Source organism: Notamacropus eugenii, chromosome Y (genome assembly GCF_028372415.1).
Source record: "Notamacropus eugenii isolate mMacEug1 chromosome Y, mMacEug1.pri_v2, whole genome shotgun sequence".
Lineage (NCBI taxonomy): Eukaryota > Metazoa > Chordata > Mammalia > Diprotodontia > Macropodidae > Notamacropus > Notamacropus eugenii.
Window position 1 is genome coordinate 2,340,538 of NC_092880.1, and position 24,809 is coordinate 2,365,346.

Consider the following 24,809-nt stretch of genomic DNA (forward strand, 5'->3'; position numbering starts at 1 on the left):
TGGGCAGCTAGGCGGTGCAGTGGATAGACCAGGAGTCAGGAGGACCTGAGTTCAAATCTCACCTCAGATACTTGAAACTCACTAGCTGTGTTGACCTTGGGCAAGTCACTTAATCCCAATTGCCTCATCCTGGGTCATCTCCAGTCATCCTGATGAATATCTGGTCACTGGATTCAGATGGCTGTGGAGGAGAAGTGAGGCTGGTGATCTGCACAGCCCTCCCTCACTCAGCACAAAGTCACGTCCAAGTCATGTCATCATTTCTCTGATGGCATGGTCTTCTTCAGCAACGAAGGATGAAACACACAGAAGTAGCAGTACTAGTACTACCAGTAGTAATAGTTTTGTTGTTATCCCAAACTCAGCTGGCCTCCAGTCTGATCATGACTTCATTCCCTCAGCCTTCTAGCACATTCCTATAGAGCTAAAGTAATACGTATGAAGCAATTCAAAGGTGTCCTGGCAAATGTTTAACAAATGGGTTCTGGGAGGGAGCAGTAGCCACACAATTCTAAATTTAATATGCATTATTTACTTTTAGGGCATCTAGGTGGTAAATGGATAGAATGCCAGGCTGGAGTCAGGAGCATTCATCTTTGTTGTTCAGTTATACCCCATTTTGGGGTTTTTGTGACAAAGTTCATTTTATTGATGAGGAAACTGAGGCAAACAGAGTTAAGTGACTTGCTCACAGTCATATAGCTATTAATTGTCTGAGGTCAGATTTGAACTCAGGAAGATTCCTGATTCCAAGCCCAGTGCTTTATAAATTGCACCACCTAGCTACCCATTACCTCTACTGTAAACTGTCAAAACCGTGCATTTGCTCTGATTTGAAGGGGGTAGGAGGTGGGGGAAAGGGGTCTTTGCCCCTTCAAGGGAGATCTTGTTCCTCCTTTTTCTGGTCAGAATATAGTGGACCTTCATGATGTACTGATTAGGGAAACAGTTGGGTATACTGGAAAAGAGGACCTGAGTTCAAATTCCAGCTCTGACATTCACCAGTTGTGGGAGTGACCTTGATCAAGTCATTTATGCTTGTTAACTCTCAATTTCTTCATATACCAAATGAGGGGATTGGACTACATGGTCTCAGATCCCTTCTGGTTCTAAATCTATGATATGATGATCCTTAGGACTATGGCCTCCCTTGCTTAGAAGGGTTTTCTACTCCACTACCACCACCCCGTTTTTTGGTCCCTTCTGTGTACACTGGATTTCACTGTGGTATTTCCTTTTGGCTAGAAACTCATACACGTGGGTGGAGTAAACCTAATGAATAACATGAATTGCTCTCTGTGGTACCAGAGACAACTTTAAATGTATAAACTTCCCTTGAGCGCAAGGACATGCCAACACCCCAAGGGATTCTGCATGACTTGTACCACATTATTTGCCCATTTAATAAACATTAAGCTTGTTGCCTTGGATTTTTCATTTCTTTGGATATTAAATATATGCAAACATTTTAATTATTAAACAGATTGTGAGTCCTCATTGTACATCAAAAAATTATTTGTACAGCCTTCTATGTAAGGAGGCACCCCCAGGTGATGAATTATTTATGCCCCATTGATCAGCCTGGCTTAAAACAAATAGCCTGAAGTTACTATGAAACTTGGTAGGTGAAACCTTTAAGGTCAGAACTAAGGATTTTATTATGACGTGACTTTTAGCCAGATATATGGAGTGTGGTGTTCCATTCTGAGAACCACATTTTAGAAAGGACATTGAGAAACCGAATAATCCTTTAAATCAAGGTAAAATGGGGAAGGGCAGATCTCAAATCCGTGTTATTTAAGGATCAGTTGAAAGGACTCAAGGTGTTTACCCTGTAGAAGAGAAAACTTGGCAGGGGAAGGGACCCTGAAAACTGTCTTCAGATATCTAAAGGATTGTCACCTGGAAAAAGGACTGCTTTTACTTTGCCCTGAGGGCAAAATTAGAAACAGGGGATACTAGATAGTTTTAGAGTTGATATTAGGAAAAAACAGAGAGAACTCCGCAAGAATTGGAATATGGAATTCAGGAGGTAATGTGTTTCCACTCATTGGAGGTGAACTGGATCACTTGTTGGGAGTGTTATAAGGCATTCTTGGTCAGATGTAAGTTATACTAAAGGATCTCCAAGATCTCTTCCAGCTGACATTCTAGGATTCCCTCCCTTGGGCTCTCATACTCCATTTACCATGGATTACATACATACAGCATTTTTCAGTATGAGAATCTCATGGCCAGCTTTTTTCCTATTTTTTCCTCTTAAAAAAAATGTGCTGCTTCTCTCTTTTCTTTGCAGAGGTTGAGGACTGATGAAAGTATGAAATCGTGTATATTATCAGAGGCAGTTCTTCTGTGGGTTAACCTTTGGTTTTGCTAAACTGCTTTTTTTCCTGTCTTTTTTTTTTCAGTCTGTTACAAGCCATTGTTTGTTAGATAAGGAAGGGATAAATCTAGAAATGATCAACAAAAAGAAAATGTTTAGATAAATAAATGAAGAAGGAAAGAAAGAACGGCAGTCAGTCTGGCAGAGACAACAATAGGGACCTTATCTATTACAGAGCCCAAAAGAGCAGAATGAGACCCATACAAGTGCAGGGGGGTGGAGATCTGATTCTCACCCTCCTCCCTTTGTCTTTTCATCATTGTCACTGGCTGAATGCAATTGTCAATCAACCAAGATTTCTGATTCCCTCCCCCGCTTTTGACCAATCACTGATTGAATGAGCTATCAATCAGCAATAGTACAGCTAAGGACCATTTCAATTGGTTGTCATTTCACTCTGCCTGATCTGAGGTGATCGCTGGTTCAGCCAGCTAGTGACAGGGCTCCAGGCTAAGAGTCCTCCTTTATTCCCTCTGCTAATTCAACAAGGACCACCCTCTTGATTACGGGGTGGTGTATTTTGTTGATTCTAGAGATTGCTGCCTAGTATCTCCCCCATGAAGCTGGAGGAAGGAACAATTCTGGGATGCCAGAGTCAGTACCCCCACATGCCAGGATGGGTGACACCCCTGACTGACAACCTACAGAGACAAAACTCAAACTTTGATTGCAATATCCCAAGATAGACAGAGGGCCCTATTTCAAGTTCTTTTGGAAGGCATTCAAGCTTAAATTAACTCTGGAGGGAAAATAAATTGCTAGGGAGCTGACTTGGTCTGTTTATTTTGTTTACAAATATTGCGACATTTCCTGGGAGGGAGCCAGGAACACGTTTCCTTTGGTGCAAATTTTGCCTTCACTGAGGACTCTTGGTCACCCAGAAGAAGACCAGAGTAGAATGATAATTTTGCTTTCTACTTCTCAGCTGCATGCCTGACCTTTTTTTTTTTTCATTTTATAGTTCTTGGCTACATCTTTATCAGCCTTGATTCTGTTGACCTAAAAACTTAAAAAGAAAGGCAACAGGCTGAATGCATATGTGTGGGATGGCTCAGGTCCCTACATAAATCAATTACTCAGAGGCCTCTCAAAGTGATGACAGAAAAGTGATTTATTCGATTCTCGAGAATCGGGGCTCACCTGTAGGAGTAGGAAAGCCGAAGACAAAAATCAGGACAGTGATTTATAAACCCTAACGCAAGTCCCTCCTCCCCCCACTGACCATTATCCTCATTAGCTGAGGACATGGTCTTACATTCTAGACACGAAATCTAACCAATCCCTTTGAAATAAAGACATCGAGGAATTACCCAAGTTTTGTCCAATCATTGAGACCCCAGTACACCACACAGTTTTATACCTTATATGGAACTATTCTATTCCAAAAACACTGCAGCCCCGAGCCTCCAGGCCCCACCTCACCCTTGGGAGAAAGCCACAATCTGAGGAGTCTTCACCAAGTCTATCCCACTCAATCCCTCCTCTTATTTTATCAGCCTGAAGACTTCTCACGGATGTTTCAACCAAAGTTCTGTAACATAATCTCACACTGTCTATTAATCTCCTCATCCCAATCAGGATCATTCATGTCTCTTGTCTCCACAGGTGCCCAACCTTCCTTTTTTAATATCATCAGTCGAATGGCTCCTTCAGTCCTTTCTTCTACTCTAGCAAGTTTTAATAAAGAATTTCTAACTATTTTATTCTTGGTGATCTCTTTCACTATAAGCAACATGTAGATAAATTGAGTTTCCCACAAACTCCTCCTTCTTCTGCAAGTAAATAATCTAAGATTAATCTGTGTTGCAGTACTGCTTCCCTAGTTTGTGTGGCTTGATCAGCCAGTAAGTCCAAAGCCTTTGCTGTTTGATTGGTTATAATTTCAACTACTGCTTGAAGTCTGATTAGTCTGTTTAATAGATATATAGGGGTTCTATAACCCCAGCTTCCATCTTGAGCCCAAGTTGCAGGCCCATACTCTCTGATTATCCTCTCAGGAGGCCAAGTATCGCCCCACCCATTTGCATTTCCAGTCTGAGTGAGGGAGGTGTCGATGTTCCTCTTTCTTTTTGCTAGATCATCATATAGAGGAACCCCTAGATGCTGTTTCCCTGATTCAGGCAAGAAAAAGAATTTAGGTCTCACCAATCCAATGTAACAAACACCTCTCCAGTTTAGCGGAAGGTGAGTATAGGCTGTCTGTCCACATATCCAATAATGCCCTCTCAAAGCAGGATTTTCCTCTAGAAACAGTCTTACTCTATAATCCACAGCCGGAAAGTATTTCACATCATCCGGGCCTAATGGTCCCCCTTTCGTGATTTCTGACTTACACCTCCAAAGTTGTTGTTTCTTCTTCCATGTACAATGTTGATAATTCTCCCCAGTTCTATTGATTACACTCCAGAAAGTATCAAACATCATCCTATGTGTTCCATTCTCCCACTTCCATACCCATTCTTTATATTCTGTGTTATTCTTTGTGCTATTCATATATATACAACTCCACAAATTGTCATGGTCGTGACCCCCTTCACATGGTTTTCTGGGATCAGAGGGGTTGTAAAACTTATACCCACAACTTTCATGATATTCCCCTTTTGTTCTCTCTTCGTATGAAGAGGATGGGAAAAATGAATGGGTACAGGGAGTCACACTACCATCTGAACAGGTAATACTGTTCTGATCCCATCTATCTGCATACTGGGCACAATCAATACGAGCCAGGGTTTCTGGCCTTCGTGTGAATGTCCATTTACAATTACTTTCTCCCAACCATGTCTCTTGCAACTCAGGTCCTGTTTGGTTTAAACAATGTTCACCTGGAACTGATTCGGACAAAGACCATTGGTGTTTCTCTTGGCTTGTCCAGAATCTTGTTCCATCATGTACTACGGATCTATTACTTAAGATCCAGACTGGACTCAGCGGTACTGCTACCCATGGCCATTGGCTTAACCGCTGAGGTCCCCCACAAATCCAACAGTCAGATACCTCAAAGGTGTCCGCAATGGTCTGAATTAGGGCCAGGAAACTATCTTCAAGAGGGGCGGTTGATAACTGGGGCCTGGTGTCCCAGGGCATTACATTTTGGTTGCATTGTTCCCACGGTTTGTCGAGTCCACACAGCCTTAATAAAAGAGTGCTGTTTAGATATTGTGGTAGTTGCCTCAGGACGATTGCTGAACAGAGAATCCTGTTAATAACAAACATAATCCTAGTATAGTTCCCCAAATAACAAAGCTTATAATGAATTTATACAGAGGCCTCATTGACTATCCCTGTTCACTTATATTTTAGACGGATCTTTAGTTCATTTGATGGGTCAGGATCTGCAATCCACTCCTTCGGGGCATCCACGGGTCCTTTTACCCTGGTATGGTGAGTCCAACCTCGTTCCTGGGTTCTTACAGCTGTGTCTGAAGTCAGGAGAACCTGGTAGGGACCTTCCCAGCTCGGAGTCAACTTCTCCTCCTTCCACACCCGGATCAGGACCCAGTCGCCAGGGTTAAACTTGTGCACCACAAAACCTCACGGGGGAGTCTGAGCAATAAGTCCCTTACGTCGTAATTCATGCAAATGTTTCATCAGAGCAAATACATGTTCCCTTACAAATCTATCCTTGTTATCAACAATTGGATCCCAGTTTCCTTCCTGTATTCCCGGGTAGGGATGCCCATATAGAAGCTCATAAGGAGATAGGCCTACATCTCTGCGAGGTTTTGTTCTAATCCTTAAGAGAGCTAATGGTAAGCATTTAGTCCATGGTAATTGTGTTTCTAAGGCTAGTCTAGTTAGTTGTCTCTTAATTTCCTGATTCATTCTTTCTACTTTGCCTGAGGAAGGAGGATGCCAGGGAGTGTGAAACTCCCAAGTAATCTCCAGTGCTTTTATTAAGGACTGCAAAACCTTGGCAGTAAAGTGAGTGCCTTGGTCCGAATCTATCCTCTCCACCATGCCATACCGTGGAATTATCTGTTCCAATAATATCTTACTAACTGAGGAGGCAGTAGCTCGTGATAAGGGAAAGGCTTCTACCCATGAGGTCAGGTGATCTACTATGACTAGCAGCAGGTATTTGAGACTGCCCACTGATGGTAGTTCGGTGAAGTCCACCTGAATGCTTTGGAAGGGTCTGTATTCCAGGGGCCTGCCCCCTTTGGGGGGGTGGCGTTGAGCAGTCTTATTCGTCCTTCGACAAATCAGACAACCCTCCACCAATTGTCTGGCCAGTGTGTATAAGCCCGGTGACACAAACTTGGTCAATACAGCATCACACAGGTTTTGGACATCCCAATGACTACCTTGATGTAGGTATTGCAAGACTCGTCTCATCCCTGCCTTGGTCAGTACCTCACGGCCATCCGGGAGAAACCAGCGCCCTCCTTCTGTCTCCTTGGCTCCCAAGTCTTGAGCCTTTTTCTTCTCTTCCTGAGTATAGGATGGGGAGGGGAGATTGGGAGGCAAAGTAGGAATTAATACCAACATTGCAGTCTGTCCAGGTTCCTTTTCCCCAGCCTTCCTCGCTTCCTCATCAGCAAGGCGATTACCTCTAGCCTCAAAGGTGTTCCCTATTGGATGTCCTTTCACATGCACAATAGCAATTGCTTTGGGCAACAGTAAACTACTCAATACTTTAGTCAGTAGGGTGGTATGAGCTAGTTCCTTTCCCTTACTATTTACCATTCCTCTTTCTTCCCAAATTTTTCCAAAAACATGTGCTACTCCCCAAACATACTTAGAGTCTGTATATATAGATCCTTCTTTCCCTTCTAATAATTTTAAAGCTTGATGCAAAGCATACAGTTCACAAGTTTGTGCTGACCAAGTCTTAGGTAAGCTACTAGCTTGTACTAGAGAACTTCTATCTCCATCTATTATGGCATACCCATTCTGTCTCTTTCCTTCTATCACCCGAGAGGACCCATCTATAAACCAATTCACTCCCTCAAACAAAGGGGATTCTTGTAAATCCTCCCGCACTTTTGTCTGATAATCAATTATATCCAAACAGCAGTGTTCCAAATTTACAGGCTCCTCGGGTGAGGCTGACAGAAAACTAGCTGGATTAAGGTTATGGTCTTGGGACAGTATTAAATAATATGGCCTCATACTTTAAAATTCTTGAATCTGTCAGCCATCTCCCAGCTCTCTGATTTAAGATACATCGCACCTGATGAGGTACACTCACAATCAAACAGCCTCCAAAAGTGATTTGTCTACTTTCTTCTACTAGGAGGGCAGTGGCTGCCACAGCCTGTATGCAAGTTGGCCATCTTTTTCCAAATTCTGTGTGTTCTCACACACGCTTCAAATGGAGCTTTAATACTGACAAAGTGTGTCTCCAAGCATGAAGCTTGAGAGTTATTAACTAATAGCAATAATTATAAATGAAAGTAAACAACTTTAAAATTTTAAATGCAATAACCTTCCATAACTTTGTCTACTGGCTTCCCAATCATGCTAAACATTTTCTGAATTGGTATGGGGGAATAGATAGTTCAAGGTTCAACTTACCCATATTCCTCCCCTCCTCTTATTTTTCCTTTTTCCATACCTAAACCCAATCAAGAAATACCTCTTCACATTCTTTCCCTTATGAATCCTTCCCTTCATCTATCTTCCTTTTATATGAATATGGGAAGAAAGCAAAGTTGACTGACACATTAGCAAATTACAGGGGGGGCAGTCCCCTTGTCATAAGTACAGATACAGAGATTTAAATTAATGAACTGTCCATTTAGAGGTTCCATCTCATACAGCAGTCTGGGGAGAAATATCATCTTATGCAATTTTCTGATCTGGACGCTCCTTCAAACAGTCGTCAGCACAGCATCTCAGCATCTTCTTTTCTTTATCTTCTTGTAGAAATCCAGATGTCCACTCTCCTGCAAAACTGAACTTAATACCATCTTAGATTACCATTCCTATCACTCTTACAAAAATCAAAATTGAAACTTTGACAAATTGTCATTTTTTTTTTAAAAAAAAAGAAAATTCACATTAAAATGCAGCTTCTACATTTCACAGTAAGTCATTATTAATTCCCTCATTAGGAAGATGAGATTTCACTAAGGAGTCAACACCAGGCTCCAGTACTTACATAAATACAATAAATAATCATTTTTAACACAGTGCACATCACATCATAGAACAATTCCAACTTCTGATCATGTGATGCTTCTTTTAAAGCATTTACAATATAGTCTACAAACCATTTTTCGTTTAGCATTAACCAACTAGGACAAAATAATAACTATGCATGCTAGCCTCACAAGCCCTTAACCTAATCATCTCCACACCATTACTAAGAATTAGAGGACCCTAACTTATTGTGGTTGTTCTAAAGTCCTAAACCTGTTAGCTCAATGTTAGACTTAACCTCAGATGTTCCCCTACCAACAATCTATTATTCAACAGATCTGGTATTATTACTTACAAAACTTCTGATTTTAGGAATTTGCCACTAAGAGTAGGGACATTGCAGGGAATCATCTCCCTTACTTCACGTCAGTTCCAGGCAGGAGTAGGTTGTCAACTGGCATTCAGCCAGGCTTCAAGTCTGCCAGGTGTCAGTGGGGAAATTGAGTCAGGAGAATCCTACCTCAGCCCAGACTGAACAGTCGCTCTCCCGACCTTCCCATGAGATCACCTTTTTGCAGTTCATACCAGCATCTCACAGGCTTATTGGCATCATGGATCAGTGGCTCAGACCACCTCTCTTGCTATCCACACCTGGAGTTAGACTCAGAAGAACAGTCAGTTAATAGTCCCACAAAAATCTTAAAATAGCAAGCTCCAATGATCAGTTTCAGACATGACTAATTTCACATTGGCCAAGGAACATCTTTGAAGCAGGTCTAAGTAGCCTACATGCCTTTCTATACATGTTCTAGTTCCTGATTGAAGAACAATCATAAGTCATTGCTCTAATAGATTTATATCTGTTTCCCAAACTACTTTATCCCTTTCTAACCCTGCTCAATCTAAAAGAATGAGCTACACATGTGATAAGTTCAAACACTAACTTGAATTTTTATGTTCATGTAATGAATTCAAATCAAAACAATCATTTAACTTTCAATGCCAAATATTACCAGAGGCTACCTACCTCTAAGAAAATTAGACTGAAATTCTTTCCCCAAACTGAAGATGCCTCTGATTTAGTCTCAGTAATTAATTCAGTTAATTGCTTTAATACTAATTGCTTTTACATCATTTTGTAACCTGTAAAGATCTCACTCCAAGTTGGGACCTTTGTCCATTACCCCAAAAAAGTTTTAGTCCCATTTGTCTAAAGGCCTTGAAAAACCTCACCTTGAAAACTCCTTGGTTTTTTTGCCACGTGAACCGACTCTCCTAAGGTCCACTCTATCACTATACCCAAGTCTATTCTACTTCCCACTCTTAATTCTATCAGTCCAAATCTCCAGTTTACTGGCCACTCCCATCAAGACCATTCCTGGAGCTCCCAGACCACCTGGGGCCACCCCCCCCCCCTTTTTTTTGTAAGGGATTCCTTTCCCTGAATCCTTCTGTAAATAAAATACAATTACAGTTCACTTTAAATCCCAATCTTGTTCTATGTAACAATGATACAATATCTATTTATTCCCATTAGATTTAGAAAGAATGTTCCCAGGGATTTTATTTACCTCTTAGATCTTAAATTTGCCCTAAAGAGCCAATCACTGAAGATCATTTCTTGTACATTTTCAAATTCTCACCAAAGCAAGTTCTATACACAATCTCCTCAGCTGCTGGGGCTGCACTTGTTACTAGCCTGAGGACTGCTTCTTTCCCCCACATATTCACACAGTGTACCAGCTTTAGGTTTTAGCATTAGAATTACAAATGGCAAACATAATTTTTCATAAGTGGTAACAAAATTTTTTTTAGCTCTGAACCTGAACAATAAATTTCAGATGACATCAATTGTATTTTCATATCCTATTAGAGAAACTAAATTCTTCCCACTTTTGTAACTTACAAATACGAATTGGATAGGTAGGCCTTTCAAAAACCCATATGAAGGATTTTACAAAGTATTTCTTAATACAGCAAATATTTTTACAATTTATCACAATCCCCTTGAAACTAATTGACAGAAATCACAAGACCTAAACCCACAGCCTTTTCACATTTGCCCATAAACTTTCTTTTACACAAAAATAACTTTAGAGTAAATGCTTGATTCATGGCAAAAACAATTTTAGCTAAAATTTCCTTTTCAACAGCAGAAATAAACTTTTAACATAATACATGCTCAGATGAAACAGGCTTGAAAATCACACCTATATATATATACCCGTACATTTTAAAAGCATTCTCATTTTCTTAATAAGAATGCTACAACAAGAAAACTCTTACAAAAAAAACAATTCATAACAACTCTTTTTCTAATACAATATTTAGATGGATTACCTAAAAATTTAAACTTATTTAAGTTTACTTAAAACTTAAAAGAAGCCATTAATGTATTCAGCTCTTTTTATAACCAAATGTAAGTTTCAAATTATCAAATTTCTATTACATCTTTTTAAAACCCCAATCTATATGTAATAAATTACAAAATTTAAAATCGTGTAACAGTTACATTAGATTAATGTTGCATCTAACAAATACCTATCCTTTTGTTAATGGAGCTAACATTTTTGGCAGAAATGCTGCTGGGTGTCTCTGCCCTCCTCTTATTTGTGCCATGATTCCCAAGGCCACCCCTTTCTGGCCCTCCCACTCTGCAAAGAAAAAGAAAAACCTAAACTTATTATCTTTTTACTTTAAATACATTGTCTGGCATCCAATATATTGATCTAATTAAACCTAAATCCAAAACTCTCAGCTCTAAGTTGCTTACTTCCGAGTTTTTTTTTTACTTTCTAATCTTCTACTTACTTCCACCAAACTTTAATAAATTCTAACCTATCTGAAGCATTCAATTAAGAATGACACATTTCACCTATTCCCAATTCCAAATACGACCAGAATGAATTCACTTAACTTTCTGTTATTTCCCATTACACTAAAATTTCTTCTTTGGGTGAGGCAGGAAATGGTTAATTGGTTGCTAGCATGCCTCTTAGGTCTGAGGGAAAAAGAATTTTTTTTTTTCCTTTCTCTCCCTCCTTGTCCCTCCGCCCCTCTGAAACTAGTCTGGAGGGGTTGAAGAAAGGGAGTAACAGGAATTTCAAGGACAGTTCAGCTCAGCCTTTCTGCTCTTGCTGGCTGGCTGGCTGGCTAAATTTACAACCTTATCAGATAAAAACAGAGACACACAGACTTTCATTCACACAGAAATACCAACACAACATATACAGACAAAACATTTAACAGAATAGAATAGTACATATAGGTTTAAATTTTTGTCACACCCAGTCCTCGGAGGAACCATATTTGGGCCAGATTGTGCCTCCTCTTCCAATGTCTTTTCACCCCATATGAAACAACAGTACTTAATCATCTTCTTCTACATTCTTTTCTCTATAATTTTGGTAATTCATGCCAATTTTGTAATAAGTTTCCCAAGGGACTATTTGCCGGTATTTCTTCCTGACTCCACTCCGAAGCTCTATTCCTGGACTGCTTTTGTCCCATTTTGGTCGAGGGTTGTCGCCAACACCTCCGAGTCTGAGACTCAACGAATTATGCTAGCTCCCTTGCTAGCTTCTCTTGCCAGCTCTCAGGTGAGGGTCGCCCGTCACCAGCAGTCACCCAACAAACGTTTTTGGGGGGGCCCTTCACCCTGGGGTCCCGCAGTCCACTAATTTGGTTGGGAGTTGTCACCTTCTCCCCGAGTCTAAGACTCAACGAATTGACCCCCAGACACCCCCCCCCCCCCCCCCCCGCGCTTACCACTGGGTCGTATACCCGTACAAGTTGCCTGACTGCAAACTTCAACACCAACCGGTTGGCATTTTTACACACTTCACAGCTTCGGAGTCTTTGGAGTACTTATCTCTATTCTTTTCTGTCTTCACTGAGTTCCTCTGCTTCGGGTCATTACCTTGCAGAGAGGGAGGCCCGGCAGCTCCTTTCAAGGACAATGGGGAAATCTCCCCACGGGCGCCCAAGTCCTTGGACTGAGCTGTCAGCCGTCTCTCAGAAAGGTCACAGATCCCGGACGAGCCCCCAAACTGTGTGGGATGGTCCCACTCAGGTCCCTACATAAATCAATTACTCAGAGGCCTCTCAAAGTGATAACAGAAAAGTGATTTATTCGATTCTCGAGAAGCGGGGCTCACCTGGAGGAGTAGGAAAGCCGAAGACAAAAATCAGGACAGTGATTTATAAACCCTAACGCAAGTCCCTCCTCCCCCCACTGACCATTATCCTCATTAGCTGAGGATATGGTCTTACATTCTAGACACGAAATCTAACCAATCCCTTTGAATTGAAGACATCGAGGAATTACGCAAGTTTTGTCGAATCATTGAGACCCCAGTACACCACACAGTTTTATACCTTATATGGAACTATTCTATTCCAAAAACACTGCAGCCCCGAGCCTCCAGGCCCCACCTCACCCTTGGGAGAAAGCCACAATCTGAGGAGTCTTCACCAAGTCTATCCCACTCAATGCCAATAGAAGGGACTCCTCCCTAACTCCCTAGTGGATTTTGGAGGGCATTCTTCCAGAAGAAAAGAGAATATTATTCCTTTCTTCCCCTATGGCTACGGTGCTAAAATGTCTGACCAAAGTCTATTCAATCAACATTTCTGGAGTGCCTGTTTTGTACCAACTTCTGAGGACACACAAAAAGAAGTAAGACACGAACCTTGCCTCACGGAGTGTGCATGTTCAGAATTATGCAATAACGAAGAATACGCCCTAACAGAAGGACAAAGTCTTCCCTACGGTAGCTTAGAGAAGGGAGGGATTACTTCGGGCTCAGGGAATTCGGGAAGGTGTCTCACCCAGCCTTTTCCCTTGGTGCTGTTTTGTTACGGGTTGGTTTTTTCCATGTTCACTCCACCAGGCTCTTGTTGGGGAGGGGAGGGGAGGGCAGGGAGAAGTCTCTCTCAGTGAGAGTGGCTGTTTGGTCGGGTCAGCCATCACACATTTATTAAGCACCTCTTGTATACCGGCGTCTAGGCTAAGCACCGCAGATACAAAGAAAGGAAAATAAAAGCTCCTGTCCTCAAGAAGCTCACCCTCCCATGGGGGAACAACTACGCTCCAAGAGCTAGGTACAAGCACGATGGAGACGGGATCAATTGGGGATCCCAGGGGCGCAGGGGGCCCCCCAAGTCCTCCACCACAGTCTCTGGGACCGAGCTCACACAGGTCTGAGAACCACGCCAGTAAATGCGGACGGACGCTGAGGCGGAAGGGTTACGCCTAGGTGTTGAGTCGCGACAGGCATCGTGAGAGGCGCCCCAGGTATCGTGACAGTCGCGATAGGAGGCCCGGCCAACCTTAATTTTGCCATCTCCAGGAGCTCGTTAAACTGTAGACGCCCGAAAAGGTTTTGATTTCTGTACCTTTTAAAATAGCGTGCTAGTATTTTTTTTTGGTAAAAAGCTGACTGAAGAAGCCCATTTTGAGGGCCGCTCCTCACTTTATGACTAAATAAAGCTTCGGTCAGGAAACTGGGAACACTTTGGGGAACTCTGGAGTTTGCTCTCCGCTTTTTAAAAAATCGTTCTTACTGAGGGTCATGTTGTTTTTAATTCTTCACAAGCCGGAGCTGTTCGTTGCCCTGGCGCCCTACTGACGAGGTGAAGTAGCGTCAATAAAAACACATGAAGGGCGAAAAGAAAGCTCGAGGGAGATTGGATCGGCTTCGAACGGCAGCCGCTGCGCAGGCGCGTAGAACGCTCGGCGGCGCGCGCAGAGGCCCGGATGGACCGCCGCGCTCGAGAAGGTAGCTTCGGGTTGAGGGAGGTGTGCGCACGCGCAGATATCCCTGCGGCTTCCGGCGCGGGCCCTTGGAGGGGGAGGGGTGCGTGCTCGCTCCCGAGGCCCGGCTGCGCACCCGAAGACCCCATGCGGTTTTCGGCGCGGGCCCGCTCTGGGCTTCCCTCGGGGGCCTTAGCGCGCCGAGGGCCTTCTCCCCTCCCCCCAGAGCCCGGCCAGGGTCCGCGAAGCGGGGTCTGGAGTCCGAAACCGCCCTTCCAGGGCGGTAGGGCCCCGTTCCGCCGGGGGCGCGGGCCGTGGCCAGCACGGCCAGAAGCGCCCCTCAGCTCTGGAGCCGGAGGTGAGGCCGGAGCCGCGGGGGGCCTCGCCTGGCCTGGGGGTCGAGGGGCGCCCTCCCGGCGGACCCTCTTTTCTGGGGCTCCGCCACGTCTCCCTCGGACCAGGAGGGAGGGGGGCGAACGAAGGGGCGGGTCGGCGGCCACCGGCGGGAAAGGGAAAGGAAGAAGCGGACGGTGTTGAGGAGGGGGTCTTCGCATCCGGGGACAAAGGTAGCCGGAAGTCGGGGCCGGCGGGCCCCCGTGGGGGTGGGGGGCAGAGCAGGCGAACCGGGGCCGGTTCTTCGGCAAGTCGTCGGGCGAGGTCGGGGCCAGCCCGCGGCTTGACCGAGCTTTTCCTCTTCGGGGTGGTCATGTTCGGCCCCGTCAGGCGGCGGCCGTGCTGGGGAGCTAAGGCCCGACTTGGCCGCGGGCCGCGGGTATGGAAGCCGCCACCTGCCGGCCTCTGGGTTTCAGGAGCTGTCCTCCGGCGGACCTCGGCGAGCTCTTCCCGTGCTGACCCAGGTGAGGGGCGCGGGCTTCTCTGATCGGGTCTCTCGCTTCTTCTCACGCCTCGTCCACTTTGGGGCCTCGGGTGCCATGGCGTCGGTTTTCTCACGCTTGTGTCGTCTGTGCTTCTTTTCCCGATTTTAGGCAAGTGTGCAATACCAGAATGTCTTCCGATGCAGACGGTGCCTTAAGCACCTCACACATGCCAGCTTCGGAACAAGAGACCCTGGTTAGTCTGCTTGTCCCCAGCGCTCTGCCTCCCTGCGCCCCGTCATCCGTGGGGGTTTCAGCTACAAGTGACGAAGCCCCGCTTTCCTAGGGTTTTCCTCTTGTAAAGTGGACCCCGATCCGATTGTCCCCCTCAGGCCGAAAAGAGAAGTTCCAATCCGACCGTGTAGGCTTGTTCCTAACGGGAGCATTAGCAGAGTGAGGTTCCCCCCCCCAAATCTAGCGAAGGCGCTGAAAGTTAGGCTTTAAGTCTTATTCTTTCTCTTTCTGTCCTGTTCTGAGCTGTCCTGAGAAGTCTTGAAGTTTTCAGGTTAGGATGACTGGTCAAGATGTGGTTTATGGAGTCTTTAGAGGGAAATTAAGGACCTTTGGGAGCACTTTTTCTTTCTAAGTTTACATTTTGAATAAGAGAAGTCTTTGTCTCCTCCTTACCTGAGAAGTCGGTCCTTGAACCTAGGGTACAGGGCCTCTTGCACGTAGTAGACACGAGCTAAAATGCTAACTGGCCGCCTGGCATAAAAAGAGTTGATAGGAAATTTCAGAGGTTAATGATTCTATCATTATTATTATGTGCTTTTTTTTTAAGTTCTGGTAAAAAAAAGGTATTACAGGTATCTTTTTGTGAAAGTTTGTACTTACTCTGTTTTTATATTTTATTTTAAAGTTGATTTTTTCGGAATGAACATTTGCCTTTTAGTTGACTATGGAATAGCAATTTCCATAAGTACAGGTTTTTCGGGTTGGATCTCAAGCTGTTACCTCATCGTAGCTGCATAAATTGAGCAGTGTAATTGTTAGTATTTGAGTGGAAAAACCCCAGAAGCTCTCTGTTTAGAAGAGTGTACCTTTGTTTAATCGTGAACCAAAGGGTTGGTAAGAATTAGAACAACTTTTTTTTTTTTTTAAATTAGAACTACTTTCTGGTGAAGTATGAAGTATATTTCTTCAACAGACGCGGAGTACGTTCTGTTTGCAAGAGTCTTAGGTGCTGTGGGGGATGCAAAATAGAAAAGAGAAGGTCTCAGCCCTCATAATTCACAATCTAGTAGACATTGACATGCTGAATGTTTGAGATAGGGGAGTCCTGAAAAAGTAATTTCAGGCCTTGAAGAACCACGTGAAAGTTATGTTTTGGGGGTTATTACATTACGTTAAACTAAATCCACAAGGCTGTTTTTTTGGCTAAGTTTTTGACTTGGCAGTGGCAGGAGTTTAAGTCACACCCTTATGGAATAGTTTACATAGACTGATATCTCTGTAGCTGGAAAGGACCTTATAGGTCATCTAGTCTAACGTTTTCATTTTGCAGAGAAAGAAACTGAGTCACGGAAGTTGTGACATGCCCAAGGTCTAAGCTGATAGCAACTTGTAAAGCAGGGACTTGAGCTTAAGTCCTGTATTTCCCAGGTTTGGTCCTCTATGAAGTCAAGTGCCCAGGCCCTAAGGAAGCATTGTAGGGTAATGGAAAGACCATTGATCTGGAGGAGAAGAGCTAGGTTCTAGCTCCAACTCTTACAGGCTCATAACTATGAGGACTGATTGCTTTACTTCTCTGGACCTCCTTTTCCTCATGTGTAAAACTAAGAGGATTGTTTTGTAAGATCTTAGGATTCTGGATGCTGTGATTCTTTCATTCCTGCCTATTTTAGACTTCCATGACAGTCCATGATGTGGCTTGATCAAACTTAAATGTAGGTAATCTGTAGTCTTGGGTAGATGGTAGATTAAGGACTGATAGGGACCTTAGATGCCATCTAGTCCCTACTCCCTCATTTTACAGATGAAGAAGCTGAGACCCAGGAAGAGGTTTTGAACCTGAGTCCTATGATTCCAAATCTAGCACTGCCACACCACACTTTATGATTTCATGTATTTGATTATTTTATGTGGTTACATACTAAGAAACGCTTGGTTGTAGAAAGATTTTCTAAGTGTTATAGATGATGTTTGTACTTTATAGGTTAGACCAAAACCATTGCTCTTGAAGTTGTTGAAGTTTGCTGGTGCACAGAAAGAAACATTCACATTGAAGGAGGTAAGGTATATTCGGAAATTATGAAAGAAGTACATTGTATTTTGAGATGAAATACAATTAAATTTTTTTTGTTCAGCATAACATAACTTACAGTCATGGTGAAATAGTTACATTGTGGAGGAATTTGTTCAGCTGCTAGGGAGATGAGATAGTAGAAGGAATTTGACTCTTTTTGTAGGTGCGTAACACTACTTTAATATACTGATTCTACTACTCAGTGGAAAATACTAGCATCAGGTTTCAAGTGGAAGAGACAGGGAGGTCACAGAGAAGATAATGTATGTACCTGGAGTACTATTGAGCTAGCTTACCTATAGGCACTTTGTATAATGTGAACTATGTTTTAACTCATGATTTATCCTTTATAAATGAAATAGAAAGCATTATATTGGAAGCATTTCAACTCTGCCTACAGTGGTATTATATGCAAAGTTGTGGCCTTACTTCTTCCCAAATCCTCCTCTGCTCTAGAATTCTTTTCCTTTTCCTAAGTCAGCATTTTTATTCTCATCATGTTATTTAAAGTAATTTGGCACTAATGTGATCATTACACTATTCTCCTTCCCAGAGTAATTTAATTTAAAAAAAAAAGATCTTTTTAGTCCAAAAGGATGTCTTTTGGGATGTTGATGGGTAGAAGAGAGGGAATGAGACTTTTTTGCTGAGGCCTTTCCTTTTACTCTATGCCTATTATAGGTTTCACTATTCTCTGACAAAGAGAAAGGATGATCATATCAGTTGGTTGAGCGTGGGTTAGGGTGCTTCTTTTCCTTCAAGGCCAGTTTTGAAGTGAAGAGTTGCTTCTTAGCTTTTGTTCTCTAGGAAGAGGAAAGAAGAGGGTAGAAACATAGAATATCTTTACCATTTTTACCTCCCCAACTAGGGGAATCGTTCAGCAGTGTGTACTTCCATCCTGCATGCTTCTTTTTAAGCTTCAAGTCAAATGGTATTGTTCGGGACCAATAATGGGAGTTTTACTTTTTTTTTCCCATTTCATATTCTGCCTCCAAGGGAATTTCAGTTTTCAGTTCATTGCACATTTCTTAAACATGCAAAGTTTTGAGGTTTCAGAGACAGTGAAAATAATCCTTGATGTTGAAGAAAGTGCTTTCTTTTGAGAGATTGGAAATACCCTATTTAATTAACTAATTGCAAAAGTAATTAGGAAAAGTGGAAAGGCTTTCAGAAAGAGGTGGCACTTAGGATGTACCTGGAAGGAGTCTAAGGCTTCTGGGCTTTAGCTAAGTTTAGAGAACCAGAATTAGACCAGTTTAACTGGAAGAGAGATGGGGAAGTAGGAATTGGAAAGGGTTTTGATTCCCAGGTTTGAGGAGTTCATCTACCTGGAGCATTTAGCACAGGAATGATATGGCTAGACTTTTGCTGAAAGATTATTTTGGCAGTTACCTGGAGGATGGTTTGGAAAGGGGAGAAATTGGAATAAAGGAAACCATTTAGGAAGTTACTGGAATAGTCCAGGTAATAGGTGATAAGGGTCTGAAATAAGGTGCTGGCTATGTGTGTCTGAAAGAAGGGAATGACATAAGAGACTTTATGGAGGTAGAATTGACAAAACTTGACAACTGATTGGATGTGGAAAGTGATGAGAATCAAAGATATCTAAGATTGTGAATCTGGCTGACTGTAAGGAGGATGGAGCTCTCAACGGAAAGAGAAATTTGGATGAAGGACAGATTGGAGAGAAAAGATGAGTTTCTCTTCTGTATGTTTGGACATCATTCAGTTGGAAATGTTGTATGGAATCCAAGAGACTATTTCTGATGATGTTGATTTTGTAGTCATCTGCACAGAGATAACTGAATCCATGGGAGATTATGAGATGACTGAAAGAGGTCAAAGGGAGAAGAGAGGAGCACTCAGGACAGAATTTCGGGGACTTTATCATGTTAGTGGGTGATGATCCTGCAAAGAAAATTGAGGAAGATTATTTAGACTGGCAGGAGAACCGTAAAAGAGCAGGAACAGAAGGACAGAGAGGAGATTACATAAGAGGAGGGGGCATCAGCAGCTGTAAGTAAAAAACATGGAGGGAAGAAATGTAGCTGGGCTAGTGAGACTGTAGATCATAGGGTGTTTATTCACAGCTATAGCCTTGCAGGTGGAGAGGGAGAGCTCATACTTAGGAATTTAAGTAATTGTGGGAATCCAGGAAAGCAGTGAATTCTTTAGACATGTCTGTCCTGTGGTAACTGGAGTGAGAAGATAGGGACGTTAGAAGTCCGTGGTCAAGTTTTTAGTTTAGCCATCTTTGTCAGAACAAAATTCAATTCTCAGAACATGAATGTTTTGATGACTCATGAGAATATCAGTTTTTGTACTCTTAAGGCCCCCTTGGATGTGGGTAGAGTTTAACTTGCCCTCTCTCTGGGATCTCCTGGGGTTGTTCTCTGTTGTTGTTAGTGAGCAGATGATTTGTCTCGTGGTAGTGTGTTCGTAGGCTCTCGAGCTTTGTGATTGCAAAGGAACAGAAACTGACTACCACAGGAGAAAGATGCTAAGTCATCGTAGTTTAGAAAGCTCTTGTAAGTTAGTTACTTTTGATGGCGGTATCACAGACATGAATCCAGAAGATCTATCAGCTTTAACTACACATCATTCTGGAACAGTTCTCTGAAAAACACGTTTTTATAGAAAGATTAAAATCTCACCACTCTTAACCTTGTCAGACCTTACTTAGTGAATTGGATTCTTAGTAATTTTTGAAGAAGGATGGTGATAAGCTTGAGAGTATGCAGGAGGAGGGCAGTCAGGAAGAAGAGTTTTGAGTCCATGACTGCTGAGGTTTGGTGGAAAGAACTGGATGTGTTTATCCAGAAGAAGCCACCTGAGGGATGTGACAGTGAAGTTCAAGCACTGTCACGTGGAGGAGGCACAGTCCTTAGTTTCATTGGACCACACAGGGCAGAACCAGGGACCGGGGGGGAAATTGCAAAGAGGCAAACTTAAGCTTTAAGAAAAAGTTTCTAACTGATCTCCCAGGGTGGAATGAGAGGTGGCAGACTCCCACTCCTAGGAGGTCTTCAGGCAGAGACTGAATGACTGCTTGTTGGGTATGTTACAGTTGGGATTCCTTTTGTCTCTAACTTGGACTAGAGAGCTGCCCTATTGCTCCCACTTCTCAAATTCTGTGTTAGGTGGCATCAAACCTATTCCTGAGAACTTCCTGGTAGATATGGTACAGAGGTTGATACTAATACTTTATAGCCTGTTTGCTATATACATATTTCAGATTGTGGCATTGATTTCTCTCTAGTCATAGATTTCATTTCTGTTTCAGGTTTTATTCTACCTTGGCCAGTATATTATGTCAAAACAATTATATGATAAAAAGCAACAGCACATTGTCTATTGTTCAGATGACCTTCTTGGAGATCTGTTTGGGGTACCAAGCTTTTCTGTGAAAGAGCATAGGTAAGCTGTTTCTGTTGACTTTGTTTAGAAATCCCGTTATGACTTCAGGTTTGTGTCTTTTTTTAACCTGTAGGATCATCTTTGTTTAGTGAAAGATTTTCTATAATTATATGTCATGCTAAACGTCATGAGATAGTCTTAGAAACTTGTATTCTTATGAAAACTCTTGAAATTTAATTCTTCAGCTCTGCATTTTTGTTTTCTCCAAATGCATTATCCCGTCTGTACCATAACAGGTTACTGATCACTAAGTCTGTAAATAGCTTACATCTCAACTACTTTTGAAAATGCCTATTTCCCGTTTTGACATGCTGCTGTGAAACTTTTGTTTTGACATCTAAATGTAACTTAGAGCCAGTGTTTTCTTGTAGAGTTGAAATTCATTACCTTGTTTGTACATGATTTCTGATATGTTCATGTTAGGTAATGTTTGATGCTGTAGCTGCTGTTGTGGACAGTTCAATTTTTAAGTGATTTCTGACCAGAAGTTTCATATATAGAAGGAGATTGAACATTCAAGAAAATTACTCATTAGGAAAATGGAAGTAAATAGAAACATTTTAGCAGGCAACTAGCTGGTAATGCTAATTTTCCTTCTCTTTTGGGAACTAGAAAATATGTAATAATGACATGCATGGTAGTCACCAACTGTTCTTTACATGTGCCTAGTTACTTAAGTGATCCTTGGTTCTTTTGTAGATGTTAAACTAATAAAACAAGAACATCAAGTGATTAGCCTAATGTGAATGATAAAATAGAAATGAATACAATTCCTTTGTAGGTTGGATTCTTCTCTGTGAGAAAGATTATGTTTTTTTCCTTGTTTTGACAAATCGAGAAGAAATAGTACTAAGAAGGATATAGTTCTCTAAATCCTTAGGACTCATAAAATTGTCTTCTTTGTTGGCTTACTTTAGTACTAATTAAGAGAGGTCAGTTCTTTATTAAGAGAGCATTGAACTCTGTCACTTGCGTGCTCTATCGGCCCTAATATGTTGATTCCGTTTGAAACTATTTAAATCTTGGATTATGTTAATTTGAATTCAACCACTATGCAGATTTTTCATCACAGACATATTTTTTTATCTCTCTCCCACCCCCACCAGGAGATTGTATGCAATGATTTCTAGAAACTTGATAGTAGTCAATCAACAAGGTAAGTTGATTTTGAAAGAATTCCAAAGTATTTTTTGAATTGTTTACATTCTAGCATTTCATAACTAGTTTTCATTAAATGCAGAATTAATTATGTGGAGTAGTAGTTTTAATAATTTGATGGAATAATTTCATGGAACAGTACAAAGAAACTTTTTTTATGTAGTATTTTATAGCTTCCAAATCAGTTATGTGTAAATTTAAAATTAACCATGACCTTCTTTAAGTTGGAAATTATTGATTTATTTTGAAAGTTGAGTAATTTAGAAGTCCTTGGTTTGTAGAGGTAATCAATATGGCTAGAACTTAGAACACTGAAAAGTGGATTTTATGTCCTGGTTAATAGTATAATAATCAGTGGTCCTGGATGAGACCATTGAATAAGTATGTATCTTTTTGATATACTAACAGAGTACCACATAGATCATTGTGTCTGAGTAAATGATAACTTGCTTCTCTGTCCCCAGTGTGTGGTTCTATTTCAGCATAGCCTTGTTAATTCAAGATTTTCCCGGGAAATCAGATTGGTTTTTAGCACTGACTAGAAATTAGGAATCACTAAACCTGAATTTCTGCCTTATAGCTGCTCCCCAGCCTCTACCTGAAATTCCTATCTAGATGAAACCAAAGCTTCTTCCCAGGTCATCCCAAGACACAGCTGCAAGAGAAGACATATTCTATGTTCAATTAAAATGAACAAATATTAAGCACACTGTGTGAAAAAAAAAGGGCATTGGGAGAGGCTCTGAGAATACAAAGATGATAATAATAATTGAGATCTTTATATAATGCTTGAGATTAAAAAGCACTTTAAATATTGTTATCTCATTTAAACCTCACAGTAGCTCTGCATGTGCCTGGGTCTGTCTTTGGACATGAAGTCTGACGGGTTAATGATTGCCCATGACCGCATTCTACTGAGTGGCAGAAACAGGATTTAAATTTAGGTCTTCCTGACTCCAGTTTCAGTGTACTTTCTGTTGTGCCATGCTGCCTGTGCCTTTGAAACTTATAAGTTGCTCAGGGATTACTTGTGACTGAATCTGCCCACTTCATTAGGGCTGGCCTGGAACTAGAGTTTTCCTGGGTTCGATTTTTGCATACATATTTGCCTGTGTGTTGTCCTTGCTCCCAGATTCTTTGTAGCTATAATATAGAAGTTACAGTGAACTCTCCAAATAGCTATTGGTGCCTTTATAACTATCAATTTCATTTTTCATCTCAGAAGAACATGTAGGTTAGGAGTGCTACCCTCGAGTGCTGTCATATTTGGCAGAAAAAGTTATGGAAGTTAAATGAAACCTTGGGCATATGGCATCTCTCTAGATGAGGGAATTCCCTGTTCCGTGAAACAAACAGAATTTAGACATAACTCCTTAAGTCTTGTGTAAGGAGTGGAAATTACCTTGAAATCAATCTTAATTTGTAGGGCAAGGATGTTTTTTGGCCAGTGAAATTTGTGTGAGTCTCTTGTGTGTAAAATAGGGAGTTCCTAGGTACACAGCCAATCCAAAAACTAGGAGACAGGAATCTCTACATATACTCGAAGATCTCTATGAGGTATTTCCCTGACAAATCATCATGGCTCTCAAGAAGCAGGTTCATCAGCTTTTTCATTTGGAGAAATGCTGTCAGGGTCACTCTGGTTATATGCCAGTCCCAGTTAGAGTAGTAAAGATACCTTTTGTCTAAGAGGATCTTGTGAAAATAGTTATTATGCTGTAAGAGACCACTGAATAGTTTATCTCCAGCCTTCTCAGTGTCTGTCTTTAATCTACAGTGTATCCAACCTCCTTATAGAGTAGAGAGGAGGTAATAGGAACAATTTTACCTGAAGGACAAAATTGTATATTAATGTTTCCATTTAAATGTTCTTTTGACATCTCAAACTCAATATGCTCCAAACTAAACTCATATTCCTTTCTAAGTTCTGACTCCAAATTCTCCTATTTATGTTCAGGGTATGAACACAAGATTAAGAATATGAAATCTGACAGTTGCCTTCAGATTTCTGTACAATATCTTAAATAAGTGGGAATGAAATGCTGGCTGAAGATGGGAGTGCAATCTAAAAGGCTAGTCACACTGTATTTGCCTACTTTCATGCAAATCTAATAAAAAAGAATTCAAGTTTAAAAAAAAAAATAGGGAGTTCCTTTCAGTTTCAGATTCTTAAAAGCAGACTAGTTTTTAGGTCTAGACCTAGATTGTTTATGCAGTTCCATAGGGCTTAGAAATAGAGGAAGTAAGAAGACTACTTTCTTCTACTAGGATACAAGCTATCACCAAAAGCTCACTGAAGCTGTGATCATGGGATTGTATGCTTAGAACCAGAAGGGACCACAAAGGCATGGTAGATGCCTTTCATTTTACAGGAAACTCAGGCCCAAGGAAATGCAATAACTTACTTAAGGTCACAATAGCACAATCAGTATTTGTACCAAAGTCCTCTGACTTGAAACCTGGCCCTCTTCTCACTGTACCATACTACTTTATCTGTTAACCTCATTCCTTCCTTATAACACAGTCTTTTTACTTAAATAGCTTTGAAAAACTTCAGTAAAATTGTCACTCAAAACAAACTTGATGGTTACATATGCTTGGGCCTAATCTTGTTTCTAAAATATCAGAAAATTTACTTTAAAATTAAAATTTGAGCTACTAAATTCATTTTGAATTTATATGAGTCTTAATCAGTGATTTCCTAAATGTTTACAGTTATATCTTCTCTTTGGTTTATTGTAAGTCAGAACCTGACTGTTACCTCCAAGTTCTTTCTGTGAAGCAACCTGGATCTCCAGCAGCCCCTATCTCCTTTTACCAGAGCTTCTACTGCTTTCCATCTTCCCAAACTTTTCTTCTTTGCAGCCTGAGCTTTCTCCCCATATCCTCTGA

General features: G+C 41.6%; 2 protein-coding genes across 8 annotated transcripts in view; both read left to right on the top strand.

Moving 5' to 3' along the window:
- Positions 1–5,895, top strand: part of LOC140516694 (carboxypeptidase M-like) — a 31,023-nt gene extending 25,128 nt beyond the window's left edge. The window contains exon 6 of the mRNA XM_072627681.1: positions 5,797–5,895. Within this exon, the coding sequence (XP_072483782.1) occupies positions 5,797–5,895 (99 nt within the window). The remainder of the gene's footprint in view (positions 1–5,796) is intronic.
- Positions 5,896–14,373: 8,478 nt separating this feature from the next.
- LOC140516583 (E3 ubiquitin-protein ligase Mdm2-like) overlaps positions 14,374–24,809 on the top strand; it is a 29,926-nt gene continuing 19,490 nt past the window's right edge. For 2 of the 7 annotated variants that reach the window (XM_072627527.1, XM_072627529.1), the window contains exons 1-5: positions 14,947–15,079; positions 15,209–15,293; positions 17,253–17,327; positions 20,626–20,759; positions 21,866–21,915. In XM_072627527.1, coding sequence (XP_072483628.1) covers positions 15,228–15,293; positions 17,253–17,327; positions 20,626–20,759; positions 21,866–21,915 — 325 coding nt within the window. In that variant the 5' untranslated portion in view covers positions 14,947–15,079; positions 15,209–15,227. Of the gene's footprint in view, positions 14,581–14,946; positions 15,080–15,201; positions 15,294–17,252; positions 17,328–20,625; positions 20,760–21,865; positions 21,916–24,809 lie in introns of those variants that run through there. The other 5 variants (XM_072627528.1, XM_072627530.1, XM_072627533.1 and 2 more) reach the window with 5 other exon arrangements.